We start from the raw sequence: 15668 nt of genomic DNA on the forward strand, positions 1-15668 counted from the left end.
TTATACTCTGTGACCTCTGGTCCTTGAACCCTTCAGTTTCTCATTAGACTCTTTCAGCAGATCCCTCAATATTACTTTATGTTTTGTTCAAATCTTTGCTCAGAGTTCTCTTCTGAAAGAAAATATCCCAGCCTCACTCATGATAGGACACATCATTTACTGAGCAGCATTCTTTTTCAAGCACTGAAAGGAAATCATGGTCCTGGTCCTTGCCAAGAAATTTGGCATGTCTCCATCGACCTTTACCAATTTTTATTGATGCAACATAGAATGCATCCTATCTGGATGCATCACGGCTTGGTGCAACTGCTCTGCACGTGACTGCAAGAAACTGCAGAGAGTTGTGGACGTAGCTCAGCGCATCACAGGCACCTGCACCCCACCCCCAGTGCCCCTCCCAGCTCTGTGGATTCTGAACTATACTTCTTGCTACCCCATTAAAGCAGCCAGCATATTCAAAGATCCCACCCGCCCCAGACATTCTCTTTTATGTTTGAATGCAAACAAGGGGTGGCAAGGTAGCGTAGTGGTTAGCACAATGCTTTACTGTACCAGGGATCCGGGTTCAAATCCCATTGTTGTCTGCAAGGGGTTTGTACGTTTTCCCCGTGACTGCGTGAGTTTCTGCCGGGTGCTCCAGTTTCCTCCCACAGTCCAAACACATACTGGTTGGCAGGTTAATTGGTCACTATAAATAGTCCCGTGATTAGGCTAGAGTTAAATCAGATGTTGCTGGGCAGCACAGCTTGAAGGGATGGAAGGGCCTACTCTGCACTGTATCTCAATAAAGTAAGTTACAACTGTATCTTGGTACGTGTGATAATAACGTACCGATACCAATCCCAATGTTACCTCAGGAACCACAAGCATTGGGCTTCCCAGGAAGGCCTGGTGTTCCCAGGGCAGTACTGCACTGGAACCCCTGTCTAGGTTTAGCCCCTTACCTTCACCAAAATTACCACCTCTGGTGATGCTCTGACAGCTCTCACCCACGGTCATAATACTCATCTCCCGAGCCCCCAGACACTGATGTGTCTCTCTGGAGTATCAGACAGTGCAGGCTCCTAATGTGCCCTCCCCACCACTCCTACGCATCCATCGACGTTCTCCTCTCCTCCGTCTGGATATTCGTCACTCGATGGCCATACTCCCGCCCTTTCATAGTAGCATTGGAACTCAGCAGGTCAAGCAGCATCTATGGAGGGGAGTAAACAGTTGATCTTTTGGGCCAAGATCGTTTACCAGGACTGGAAAGGTAGGGGAGAAGAAGCCAGAAGAAGGAAGTACGGGGAGGGGCGAGGAGAAGGGGTACAAGCACGCAGGATAAGGTGAAAGGTGAAGCCGGTTGAGGGAGGAGGTCGGTGGCTGGGGAGAGGGGTTATGAAGTAAGAAGCTGGGAGGTGATAGGTGGAAAAAAAGTAAAAGGCTGAAGAAGAAGGAATCTGATAGGAGAGGAGAGTGGATCATGTGAGAAAGGGAAGGAGGAGTGGCAATAGAGGGAGGTGAGGCAGGTGAAAAGGGAAGACAGAATGAGGGATGGGAAGAGAGATGGGGGAAGGGAGAAAAATTACCATTAAGTTAGAGAAATTGATGTTTAAGCCATCAGAATGGAGGTAACCCTGAAAGAATATGAGGTGTTGTTCCTCCAACTTCAGAGTGGCCTCATCGTGGCTGTAGAGGAGGCCATGGATCAACACGTTGGAATGGGAATGAGAATGGAATTGAAATGGTTGGCCATTGGGAAATCCTGCCTGTAGTGGATGAAGCAGAGGTGCTCAACAAAGCAGCCTCTAATTTACATCCTGTCTCACTGGCGTAGAGGCCTACCCATCCATCGGCTTCCATGCACCCAACTATCCACTTCCCCCCAACCATGGCACAGAACTAAATGGTCCTGTGGTCACCATCCCTGACTCTTTTCCTGTGAATCTGGCTGTGGAAGTGGGTACTTGCCAGCAATTGTTGTTGAAGGAAACATGCAATTGAAGATTACAACATTTATAACATAGCCAACAATAGCCTGACTGTATTGTTTTCCATAGATGCTGCCTGGCCTGCTGAGTTCTTCCAGCATTTTGTCTGTATAGCCGACAGTGATGACTGCTGTTTGGGGTCTAGTAGGGCAATAAGTGGACTGGATGTACCAGTATTTCTCAACCATTCAAAATGGTAAATTAGTTCATAAGATTTGAAACAGATTTTGCAGTAGATATCACAGAGCTGGTAGAAGGTTATAGACTTGTTTAGAAAGAACACAACAAAATGGCCTCTTTAAACTTCTTGTTTGCTTTGGTGGAAGACTCAGCAAAAACTTCCAGAAATAGTGGACAATTGCAATGAATAAACATTTGAAGAAAGTTAATAGGATTGCAAGGTGATAAATTTCCATGACCTAATGGCTTGCTTCCTGGGGTTTTGAAAAAGGTAGCTATGGCAATACTAGATATCAATGTCCAAAATCCAATAGATCATGGAATGCTTCTACACATTGCAAGGTAGGAAATGTATCGGTATAATTAAAAAAATTATGTTGAGAGCAAACAGGGAATTAGGGACCCATTAAGTACACATGAGCAAGAATGTTGTAATCTACAGTACTGTGCAATGTATATATAAATATAAATATATATATATTTATACACACACACACACACATGACATATGTGAGTGATGATAAACCTAATTCTGGTATGGGTCTCTATTGTGGACTGAAAGTGGGAAGGGGGCAGGGAGAGCGGAATCGTGGTTGTGCAAAGGAGGAGGGAGAGGGAGGGAGTGGCAAACACCAGAGACACATGATCAATAAACCAATTGCTTGGAATCAAATGACCTTGCCTGGTGTCTCAGCATTTGGTGTGTCTGCACCCGCACCAAACCCCCGCCCCTGGCACACCTTCTCTGCCACCTGTCCCACAACCCCCCGGTGGCACTCCACCTTCACCATTCCCAACTTCCTTTGCTCCCACCGGCTTCACAAACTCGCTCTCTGCTCCATGTTGACAAATACTGCACTTTTTGTTGACTTTGCAACTTTATTCTGCATTGTTATTGTTTTACGTTTTCCTTGCTCAATGTACTGTGCGATGATTTGATCTCTATAAACAGTATGCAAGTGAAGCTTTTTATGTATCTTTGTACATGTGACAGTAATAAACCAATACCAAGTCAATAGAATATTAGACAACAATGACCTGGAGTTAGATGAGAAAAGTGGATCTAAGGTAAATGATCAGCCATCATCTTACTGAGTGGTGAAGGGACTGACTGGCCTGCTCCTGATTTATACATATTGGTTCTCACGGACTGCTTTGTTATTACTTAATAGAGCTTGTCTCTTACTTTTTTTGGCCAACAAAGAAAATATTCAGAATCTGGAACTTGCTAATCCTGATCTTGTACCAAACTAACAGAGGTCTAAGTACGTATATTGACCGCTCACTAATTTGAAAGAACATCCCAAATTATTCCATAACAACCATTCATTGAGCTGGGTTCAAGTGCCATTTTGTTCTAATTGGTGAGATCGTTAAGCTCCAAAAGCATACCCACTGAAGGTCTAGTATCGATTCCACCAGGATCAAATCTTCAGGTTTGTAAAATACAGGTTCAAGAGCAAATGAACAATGAAACTGCAATCATACAGTTGCCCCCGAAATCCAAACTCGGATGAAGGGTCATTGACCTGACGTGCTAACTCTGTTTATTCTCTCTATCTTGCCTGCAGAGCATTTCCAAAATTTCCATTTTTATTTCCGATTTCTAGCATCTGCAGTTTATTTACTTTTCATCGGGCGGGCTGGTGGCACAGCAGGTTAGCACAATGCTATGATTGTCAGGCTGGGAAGTGACGGCTTGTAATGAGGATTAATGGGCCTCTTTGTCCTTGACCTTGCCTGATATTTTACAATTTACTTCTGTATTTTTCACATGCCCACCAACCTCTCTCCCTACTGATATAGAATGATATTTCTGTAAAATACAGCTGCCGACTCTTGTTTTGCTTGTATGGAAGGTCATTTGGATGTTGGCTCCTTGTATTAACCTAATGAATACCATTTCCAATTTAGATTGAGCAAAAAAAGTAATCTAACATACTGTAAAACAAACAGGAAAGGTTGGAGGCACAACATTCAATAAAATGTATTTATTTTTTACTCAGAGATACAAATGGAGTAGACTCTTCTGGCCGCACTACCCCAGCAACCCTGACGAGGCCCGATTTCAACCCTAATCTAATCAAAGGCAATTTACAATGAACAATTAACCTACACAATATGTCTTTGGACTGTGGGATGAAATTAGAGCACCCGGGGAAAACCCATGTGTTCCCCAGGGAGGACGTACAGACTCCTTACAGAGGACGCCAGAATTGAACTCTGAATTCCTACGTCCTGTGCTGTAATAGGGCAGCACTATGCATTACGCTACTATGGCATCCCATCCATAAATTTGTACCTCCTGTGCCTAATGTAATGGCCACTGAGTGTATGTTTGTGATATTCTGCTGCAGTAGTTCATCCACTTCAAAGTTTGACAAGTGTGTGTTCAGAGTTGCTCCTCTTCACACCACTGATGTAACATATGGTAATTTGAGATACTATCACCTTCTTGTCAGTTTGAACCAATCTGGCCATTCTCTTCTGACCTTAACAAGGTATTTTCACCCACTGAACAGCTACCCGCTAGATTTTTTTTGTTTCTTGTTATGTTTTCTGTAAACCCTAGAGACTGTCATGCATGAAAATCACAGATCAGCAGTTTCTGGGATACTCAAACCACCCTGTATGCCATCAATAATCATTCCACCATCAACATCTCTTAGATCACATTCCTGTCTGTCTGTATCTTGTTTTGTAACAACTGAACCCCTTGACCATGTCTACATGCTTTTATGAATTGAGTTGCTGCCACATGATTCGCTGATTAGATATCTGCATTAACAAGCAGGTTTACAGGTGTACCTAATAAGTGGCCACAGAGTGTGTAATCCTTGATGTGGTTTTCTTCAATACAACTGAGAAGAATACATTCACTACAAATATTAATCTATCTTTCCTCTTTTACATTCTGTCTTTATATTTCAATTTTAAATTGAAATCTGGTGTCTTTGGGGTTTGAACATTATACATATCATGTTGATGGGTGATTTCTCCAACCTGCAATGATTTTAATTAGCACCTCCTCCTCTGAGTTTCTGCAATACACTGCTTGCCCTAGGACTACAGATTAGTAAACCAGAGAACTAAGTTTAAATCCTGGCCATTTAAATTCAATTAAAGTGCTGATATTGATAACATAGAAATATAGAAACATAGAAAATAGGTGCAGGAGTAGGCCATTTGGCCCTTCGAGCCTGCACCGCCATTTATTATGATCATGGCTGATCATCCAACTCAGAACACCGCCCCAGCCTTCCCTCCATACGCCCTGAACCCCCTAGCCACAAGGGCCATATCTAACTCCCTCTTAAATATAGCCAATGAACTGGCCTCAACTGTTTCCTGTGGCAGAGAATTCCACAGATTCACCACTCTCTGTGTGAAGAAGTTTTTCTTAATCTCGGTCCTAAAAGGCTTCCCCTCTATCCTCAAACTGTGACCCCTCGTTCTGGACTTCCCCAACATCGGGAACAATCTTCCTGCATCTAGCCTGTCCAATCCCCTTAGGATCTTATACGTTTCAATCAGATCCCCCCTCCATCTTCTAAATTCCAACGAGTACAAGCCCAGTTCATCCAGTCTTTCTTCATATGAAAGTCCTGCCATCCCAGGAATCAATCTGGTGAACCTTCTCTGTACTCCCTCTATGGCAAGGATGTCTTTCCTCAGATTAGGGGACCAAGACTGCACACAATACTCCAGGTGTGGTCTCACCAAGGCCTTGTACAACTGCAGTAGTACCTCCCTGCTCCTGTACTCGAATCCTCTCGCTATAAATGCCAGCATACCATTCGCCTTTTTCACCGCCTGCTGTACCTGCATGCCCACTTTCAATGACTGGTGTATAATGACACCCAGGTCACGTTGCACCTCCCCTTTTCCTAATCGGCCACCATTCAGATAATAATCTGTTTTCCTATTTTTACCACCAAAGTGGATAACTTCACATTTATCCACATTAAATTGCATCTGCCATGAATTTGCCCACTCACCCAACCTATCCAAGTCACCCTGCATCCTCTTAGCATCCTCCTCACAGCTAACACTGCCACCCAGCTTCGTGTCATCCGCAAACTTGGAGATGCTGCATTTAATTCCCTCATCCAAGTCATTAATATATATTGTAAACAACTGAGGTCCCAGCACTGAGCCTTGCGGTACCCCACTAGTCACCGCCTGCCATTCTGAAAAGGTCCCGTTTATTCCCACTCTTTGCTTCCTGTCTGCTAACCAACTCTCCACCCACACCAATACCTTACCCCCAATACCGTGTGCTTTAAGTTTGCACACTAATCTCCTGCGTGGGACCTTGTCAAAAGCCTTCTGAAAATCCAAATATACCACATCCACTGGTTCTCCCCTATCCACTCTACTAGTTACATCCTCAAAAAATTCTATGAGATTTGTCAGACATGATTTTCCTTTCACAAATCCATGCTGACTTTGTCCGATCATTTCACCGCTTTCCAAATGTGCTGTTATCACATCCTTGATAACTGACTCCAGTCTATCTTAGCTAACAATGGACAAATTGTCATGAAACATAAATGGTCTGTAAATGTTAGTAAGAGAAGCAAATCTGACATCTAGCTGAAAAGTGACTCTGGATTCACGAAGTGTAATTAGCTCTTCGCTGAATCCAGATTGAAGGAAGAGGCCACGATCAGAGCTGGACTACCATTGGTGGCTTTGCCAGCAAAGCCCACAGACTGTAGATGAGTGAAAATGGCTTTGCCATTGTCAGGAACCATATGCCCAGACTCTTATCTCTCCATGTGCCCCCTGAATGTCACCTGTTCTCTGGTTGCCCCTGACCCCACATGAGAGGGTCTCTGGAGATGATTGACCATTGACTACATGATATAGGATTAGAATTAGTCCATTTGACCAGTCGAGTCTGCTCTGATACTGCAAGAACAGAAAGCTATGTTTCTCAGTCCAGAGATATTACACATCGTACAGCCACAGCTGACCTTTCTGTATTATGATCCTTGGCAAATATGTTGGATTGTAAAATCAGTGGCCAGACATGTTTGCATTACTTACTGGGTTCTCAGGGTGAAAGCAGCACTGGTAATAGAGGTAGGGAGGTTGAGGCCTTTGGTGATTTCGCGCCAGATCTTTTTATTGATGACTTCCACTAAGCCGCCTTTTTCAGTGACAAGCTTGTACAGACTGTACAGATCTAACACCTGCTTAGCCATGATGGGAATCCGATTCACTGGTGTCCCTGTGTAAATGAAAAAAATATCCACAATCAATTACATTAGCTTCAACAAATCGACAGACATCCCGCAGTTATAGGCTAATTAATTTGACTAAGTAAAACACCTAATTGTTCACTTTCTGTCAAAAAGAGAAAAAAATATTCACTCCTCTTCCCAACGTATTGATGTTACAGAGATAATAAATCAAAGAATTTCTGCTGTGTTCACTTTAAAATAACTTTTAAAGGGGAGCAGATACTTGATATTATTGAAAAGGCAAAGTGAAAGGTCATGGATCAAGGTTCACCAAATCACAGAAGAATGGGAGATAAAATCAACAAAGACGTGATTTGGAAATTGAAATCTTCAAATATTTGTCAGAAAAAAAGAGAAAAGGGAGCAAGAGGGAAAGAGTGAGGGAGAGAGAAAGCGCAAGAGAGAGATGGATAGATAGATCAGGCCAAATATTACCAGGTATTTAGCTATATACTTTGCTTCAATCATTGTTGGATCATTTATTTTCTGAAAATTATTATCCAGGTGACCCCTGTATTACGGGGGGGTGGGGCGAGCTTGCATTCCTAAAAACAAACCCTGTCCATATTACGACTTTCAGTCATGTGAAACCATGTCAACTGCACAAACAGAAATTGGAAAACAAGTCTGTCCACTTTTCACTCCCCACTGACCTCCCTCCTGGTACTTATCACTGCAGCTGGGACAAATGCTACACCTGTCCCAAAGCCTCCACCCTCACCCCCATTCAGGGCCTCAAACAGTCCTTCCAGGTGAGGCGACACTTCACCTGCAAGTCTTTCAGTGTCATCTATTGTATCTGGTGCTGCAGTACGGCCTCCTCTACATCGGTGAGACCTGATGCAGATTGGGGGAGCACTTGATCACAGCACCTTTGCTCTGCCTGTTGCAAAAAGCAGGATCTCCCGATGGCAACACACATCAAAGTTGCTGCCTGGTCTGCTGCGTACACCAGCAACTTTGATGTGTTTTGCTTGAATTTCCAGCAGCTGCAGAATTCCTCGTGTCTCCTGATGGCTACCCATTTCAATTAGACTTCCTATTCCCATTCTGACATGTTCATTTTTGGGCTCTCTTGCCATGATGAGGCCAAATGTGAGGTCTCCAACCTGATGGTATGAACACCGATTTCTCTAACTTCTGGTATTTCAGCTCCTTCTCCCCTTACTCCTTCCCATTCCCCCCCCACCACCTCACACCTTCTTATTCTGGCCTCTGCCCTCTTCATTTCTAATCCACATGAAGGATTTCGGCGTGAAAGTTTGTTGTTTAGTCCCTTCCATAGATGCTGTCTGACCTGCTAAGTTCTGTGTCTGTGGCTCAAGATTAGCAGCATCTGCAGAATCTCTTGTGCTCGCATTTACTTACTTTGGTTTCACATAAATTCTGCAAGAGTGAACTTGATTCAATAGCTCAAATAATATTAGTCAGTGATCTGTGAATTCAGGAAGGGCAAGTTTCCGTTACCCAAATATCTAGAATGTGAGGGTCACTTATACACTTTATTTGCATTATTATAGCACATGTGCTGGCATAACATAACCTGTGGAAAATGCCTCTTCAGTCTGATCAAATCCGTCAGTAGTAGACCAAGATTCTGCCAATATTATCAAAAGGGATAAAACTCTGCTGGTCTGATATTGTGCACAAGTGCAAGCCAATCACATATCTGTAATGAAACTCCCACTGATAAATAAAATGTTGAATTTATAAATGGCAGAACTTTCAGGGTTCAATGTACATCTATTATCGAAGTATGTACACAGTATACAAATCTGAGATTCCTCTTTTCCAGGCAGCCACGAAACAAAGAAACACCAGGGAAGCCGCTTAAAGAAAAACATCAACCCTCCACTTCAGGCGCAAAAAAAACAAATTGCACAAACAGCAACAAGAGCATCAAACCCCCTCCCCCCACGCGTAAACAAAAAAAAATTGCGCCAACAGCAACAAGAACGAACGGGCGAAAGCACAGAACACAAAAACACAAGATTGAACTACTGTCCATAAACCACAGACCCATTTGGTACCGTCCTCCGACAGAATTGAGGGAGAGTTCATTCGAATGTTGGGGCCTTCCCCCTCAGGAGCAGTGAGTTAGAGGAAGAGAGAGAGAGACCATTACGTGCAGACACTCTCCTCCAACAGCAGCGGGTGAGTGGCTGGTAAATGGTGCAGATCACTCACTTGCCTTCCACACTTGCCTCGATGTTTCAAATTTTCCTCAGCACTTAAGTCAGTGAGATCGGCAATAAATGGGGTCGATCATTGGTTCGCGCCCTGTCTCTAACCTCTTGACCTTGAGGACACTCGCCTCCTGAAACCCACTTGGAGGCAGCAAAATGGCAGATCGCTCAATCATCCTTAATCTGCCTTACACCGTCGTTAGCAATCACTGATCGGTGCTCCATTCCCGCCGCCGTCTTTAAGCAGTTTTCTAAGTTCTTCTGGTGACTGCGTGGGCTGCCTCTGTGTACTCTTCCCACATTCCAAGGACGTATGGTTAGGGTTAGTGAGTTGCGGGCAAGCTCTGTTGGTGCCAGAAGCGTGGTGACACTTGCCGGCTGCCCAGCACAATCCTCACTGATTTGATTTGATGCAAATGACACATTTCACTGCATGTTGCAATGTACATGTGGCAAATACAGCAAATCTTTAATCAACAAAACATATATTTCCTCTAAAGGGGTGCACTCATATAAGAGGAGTTTCAGTTAACTAGGAGTATTCTTCATAGTTCAGAAGAATTAGGGTTTGTATATTTATTAATGTTTACAAAATTCTTAGAGAGCTAGATAAATCAGACAGAGGGAAGATCCTAGTCTTAATCAGGCTGGAGCTATGGATCTAAGTAAGAACTAACAGAAATAAAGAGAGATTTCTTCACTTGCTACGTAATTTACTCTCTACACCCTTGACTCTGTGGCTAGGCACAAGGTTAAATGCCATCGAAATTTCCTGATGAAACAACTGTTATCAGCAGAATGTCTGATGGTGAAGAGGGAGCATACAGGAGTGAAATAGATCAGCTGGTTAAGAGGTGTCACAACAACATCAGTAAGACCAAGGAATTGATTGGGGAATTCTGGAAGGGATGTCAGGGGAAGACACAACAGTCCTCATTGAAGGATCAGCAGTGGAAAGGGTGATCTGTTTCAAGTTCCCAGGTGTCAACATCTCAAAGAACCTATCTTGCGTTCAACATATTGATGCAATTGTGAGGAAGGCACACTAGCTGCTGTACTTCATTCGGAGTTTGAGGAGATTTAGTATGACGTCAAAGATTCTGGCAAATGTCTTCAGATGTACCATGGAGAACATTCTAAATGGTCGCGCTCTGTCTGGTATGGGGGCACAAATAAAAAGCTCAGTCAGCTCTATCAAGGGCAGTAGCCACCCTTCCTTCGAGAACTTCTTCAAAAGTCTCAAGAAGTCAGATGGACCCCCCAACTATCCAGGACATGTGCTCTTTTCGTTACTACGATCAGGGAGGAGGTACAGGAGCCTAAAGATATAAACTCAACAGTTTCTTCCCCTCCACTAACAGATTTCTAATGGTCCATGAGACCATGAAGAGTACATCGCTATTATGCTCTCATTTTGTAGATCTTTTTGTACTACCTATTTAAACACGGTATTTTTATGAATTGCACTTTATTGGTGCAATAAGTCAACACATTTCACAACATATATCAATGGTTGTAAATTTAGTCGGCATCATCTTGGGTACCAGCCTACAAAGTACCCAGGACATCTTCAAGAAGTGGTGTCTCAGAAAGACAGCATCCATTATTAAGGACCTCCAGCACCCAGGGCATGCCCTTTTCTCACTGTTACCATCAGGTAGGAGGTACAGACGCCTGAAGGCACACACTCAGTGATTCAGGAACTGCTTCTTCCCCTCTGTCATCGGATTCCTAAATGGATATTGAACACTTAGACACTACCTCACTTTTTTAATATACAGTATTTCAGTTTTTTGCACAATTTTTAATCTATTCAATATATGTATACTGCTATTTATTTATTTATTATTGTATTTTGTGCTTTTTTTAATATTATGTATTGCATTGAACTGCTGCTGCTAAGTTAACAAATTTCCTGTCACATGCCGGTGATAATAAACCTGATTCTGATTCTGATAATAAATCTGGTTCTGATACTGATTCAATAAACTTTTGGAATTTTCTACTGGCTGAAACTTGGAGGCTAAATCATTAAAACAAAGATTGATACATTTCTGGATATTAAGATAATCAAAGAATATGGAGATGAAGCAAGAACATTTGAAGTAGAAGATCTGCCAAGATTTTTTGGATGGTGGAGCTACCTCATGGAATTGAATGACCTTTTCCTGCAACTTTCTGCCACGTTCCGATGACATCAATACAAAATGGCTTCCAACCCATAAAGCTTCGTGGTGGGGTTAAGGCAGCGCCTGGCACAGTCGCATAGTGCTTAGTGCAACACTTTCAGTGCCAGTTGTAAGATCGGGGTTCAATTCCCACTACTGTTTGTAAGAAGTTTGTACATTCTCCCACGACTTTGTGAGTTTCCTCTAGGTGCTTTGGATATCTCCCACTTTCCAAAGTCATACAGTTAGGGTTAGTGAGTTGTGGAATGCTACGTTGGTGCTGAAGCTGTGGTGACTCTTGCAGGCTGCTCAGTACAATCCTTGCCAATTTGATTTACACAGACAATGCATTTTATTGTATGCTGTGATGTATCCGTGACAAATAAAACTAATCTTAAAAAAAATCTTAAGAATATCTATTGTTTAATGTTTAATATCATTTCTAGTGCACAAATGCAAAGGAGAACCAAACAATTGTTACTCCAGATCTGACGCAACACAAGATGAAGAACACCATAACTAAAAAAACAGAATGAATATAAATACATAAGTCAGCTTGCATACATTGATTGATTGTATGTCCATAAAGAGATGCCAGGACAGGAGTGCCTGTACATAAGGTGGTTGACAGGAATTTACAAAGTAGTGACCGTGTACAACTGAGATTGGGAAAATGAAACCCTAATTTCAGAATTTGAACAGATTTAATATAACTGGCATATGTCATGAAATTTGTTGTTTTGCAGCAGCAGTACAAATCATATGTATAGTTATATATATAAATTTGAAGTTTGACTTATTTAATTTAATATATATATAGAAGCTAAATTAAGTAAGTCAAACTTCAAATTTAAACCATGCTTATTTGTTGAACTGATGCTTTTAACCATAATTTTTTTCCCCTTAATTCGTCCAGTGCTTGGCAAGGCAGCATCAAGTAGGACCAATAATCTAATTAGTGCAATACTTCAGCACAGCAACATCAAGAGGAATCCAACGATCTATGGCTCTAGTTCATGAATAACAACTTCACATTTGCTGGGGAGATTGTAAATACTGAAACTGCACTGCTGATATCATGAGATATGGAATGATATATCAATGCAGAAAGCAGATTATTGAACCCGATAATGTGTATGTAAGTGGTTCTTTTGTACACTTGGCCTTTCTAATTAACCTGAGTTTAGCTCAGAACAGCCTATTGTAAGCTGTAGATTTATGATAATAGCATAAAGACGAGTTCATTAAATATATGTCTGGCTCTATAGTTCCTCATGTACACTGGGGTTTCCTTAAAGGAGGATTTGTAAATCACATTGGCATGGATGTGCTTTCTTTTTCATTTAATAATGTTGCAACTTTCACAGTTAATCAAAATGAGGCAAGAATTTTCAGGGTTTTTAAATTATCTACTTCATGTACTGTACAATCAGCAGCCCAATTATTAGGTATCTCCTGTACTTTATAAAGTGGCCACTGAGTGCATGTTCATGGTCTTCTGCTGGTGTGGCTCATCCATGTAAAGGTTTGACATGTTGTACATTCAGAAATGCTCTCCTGCACACCACAGTTGTAATGCATGGTTATTTGATTTACCGTCGCATTCCTGTCAACATAGCACCCCAGCTCCTATACTCAATACATTGAACTATGAAGGTCAATGTAGCAAAAGTTTTCTTTGTGACCCTATCTACCTACCTGCTACACCACTTTCAATGAATTAAGGACCTGTATTCCCAGATCCCTTTATTCTACCACACTGCTTAGTGCCCTACTGTTCACTGTGTAAGACGTACCCTGGTTGGTCCTACTAAAGTGCAAACCTCGCACTTTTCTGCACTAAATTCCACTGCCATTTTTCAGCCCATTTTTCCAACTAATGCAGATCCCTCCACAAGCCAGGATAGCTTTCCTCACTGTCCACTACACCACCAATCTTGGTGTCTTCTGCAAATTTGCTGATCCAGTTGACCACACTATCATCCAGATCATTGATGGAGATGCCAAGCAACAAAGGATCCAGCACCAATTCCTGCAGCACACCACTAGTCACAGGCCTCCAGTCAGAGAGGCAACCATTTACTACCACTCCCTGGCTTCCTCCACAAAGTCAATGTCTAATCTAATTTACTACCTCATCTTGAATGCTGTGTGACTGAACCTTTCTGACCAATCTCCTACGCGGGACCTTGTCAAAGGCCTTGCTAAAGTCCATGTAGAACATAGAACATATAACATAGAATAGTACAGCACAGTACAGGCCTTTCAGCTCACAATATTGTGCTGACCCTCAAATCCTGTCTCCCATATAACCCCCCCCACCTTAAATTCCTCCAGATACCTGTCTAGTAGTCTCTTAAATTTCACTAGTGTATCTGACTCAGACAGTGCATTCCACGCAACAACCACTCTCTGAGTAAAAAACCTTCCTCTAATATCCCCCTTGAACTTCCCACCCCTTACCTTAAAGCCATGTCCTCTTGTATTGAGCAGTGGTGCCCTGCGGAAGAGGCCCTGGCAATCCACTCTATCCATTCCTCTTATTATCTTGTACACCTCTATCATGTCTCCTCTCATCCTCCTTCTCTCCAAAGAGTAAAGCCCTAGCTCCCTTAATCTCTGATCATAATCCATACTCTCTAACCCAGGCAGCATCCCGGTAAATCTCCTCTATACCCTTTCCAATGCTTCCACATCCTTCCTATAGTGAGGCAACCAGAACTGGACACAGTACTCCAAGTGTGGCCTAACCAGAGTTTTATAGAGCTGCATCATTACCTCACGACTCTTAAACTTTATCCCTCGACTTATGAAAGCTAACACCCCATAAGCTTTCTTAACTACCCTATCCACCTGTGAGGCAACTTTCAGGGATCTGTGGACATGTACCCCTAGATCCCTCTGCTCCTCCACACTACCAAGTATCCTGCCATTTACTTGGTACTCTGCCTTGGAGTTTGTCCTTCCAAAGCGTACCTCCTCACACGTCTCCGGGTTGAACTCCATCTGCCACTTCTCAGCCCACTTCTGCATCCTATCAATGTCTCTCTGCAATCTTCGACAATCCTCCACACCATCTACAACACTACCAACCTTTGTGTCGTCTGCAAACTTAGTCTATTTTCCTGGTAACTTCCTCAAAAACTATATAATATTAGTTAGACATGACCTATCATGCTTAAAGTCATGCTGACTATCCTTAATCAGTTCATGTCTCTCCAAATGCTTATATATCCAGTCCCTTAGAATACCTTCCAATAACTTTCCCATAACTGATGTCAGACTCACTGACCTATAATTCTCTGGTTTATGTTTAGAGCTATTTTTAAACAATGGAACAACATTGGCTATCCTGTCACACACATCAAAGTTGCTGGTGAACGCAACGGGCCAGGCAGCATCTCTAGGAAGAGGTGCAGTCGACGTTTCAGGCCGAGACCCTTCGTCAGGACTAACTGAAGGAAGAGTGAGTAAGGGACCCTTACTCACTCTTCCTTCAGTTAGTCCTGACGAAGGGTCTCGGCCTGAAACGTCGACTGCACCTCTTCCTAGAGATGCTGCCTGGCCTGCTGCGTTCACCAGCAACTTTGATGTGTGTTGCTTGAATTTCCAGCATCTGCAGAATTCCTGTTGTTTAGCTATCCTGTGACCTCTTTCATTAAGAAGGCTTTTTCACCCACATAACTGCAGCTCACAGGATTTTTTTGTTTGTTTTTGCACCATTCTTTGTAAACTCTAGAGACTGTCATGTGTGAAAATCACAGGAGATCAGCAGTTTCTGAGATATTCAAATCACTCCTTCTGGCACTAACAATCATTCCAATGGTCAATGTCACTTTGATCACATTTCTTCCCCAGTGTGATGTTTGGTCTGAACAACAATTGAACAGTTTGAATATGTCTACATTTTTT

The 15668-nt window shown here is 42.6% G+C and overlaps 1 protein-coding gene across 6 annotated transcripts in view; it reads right to left on the reverse strand.

Annotated features, from left to right (window-relative positions):
* The window catches only part of arid3c (AT rich interactive domain 3C (BRIGHT-like)), a 585351-nt gene that overhangs the window by 50716 nt on the left and 518967 nt on the right, over positions 1-15668 (reverse strand). For all 6 annotated transcript variants that reach the window (XM_072252368.1, XM_072252364.1, XM_072252363.1 and 3 more), the window contains exon 4: positions 7206-7389. In XM_072252368.1, coding sequence (XP_072108469.1) covers positions 7206-7389 — 184 coding nt within the window. The remainder of the gene's footprint in view (positions 1-7205; positions 7390-15668) is intronic.

This window comes from Mobula birostris, chromosome 3 (assembly GCF_030028105.1).
Source record: "Mobula birostris isolate sMobBir1 chromosome 3, sMobBir1.hap1, whole genome shotgun sequence".
NCBI lineage: Eukaryota > Metazoa > Chordata > Chondrichthyes > Myliobatiformes > Myliobatidae > Mobula > Mobula birostris.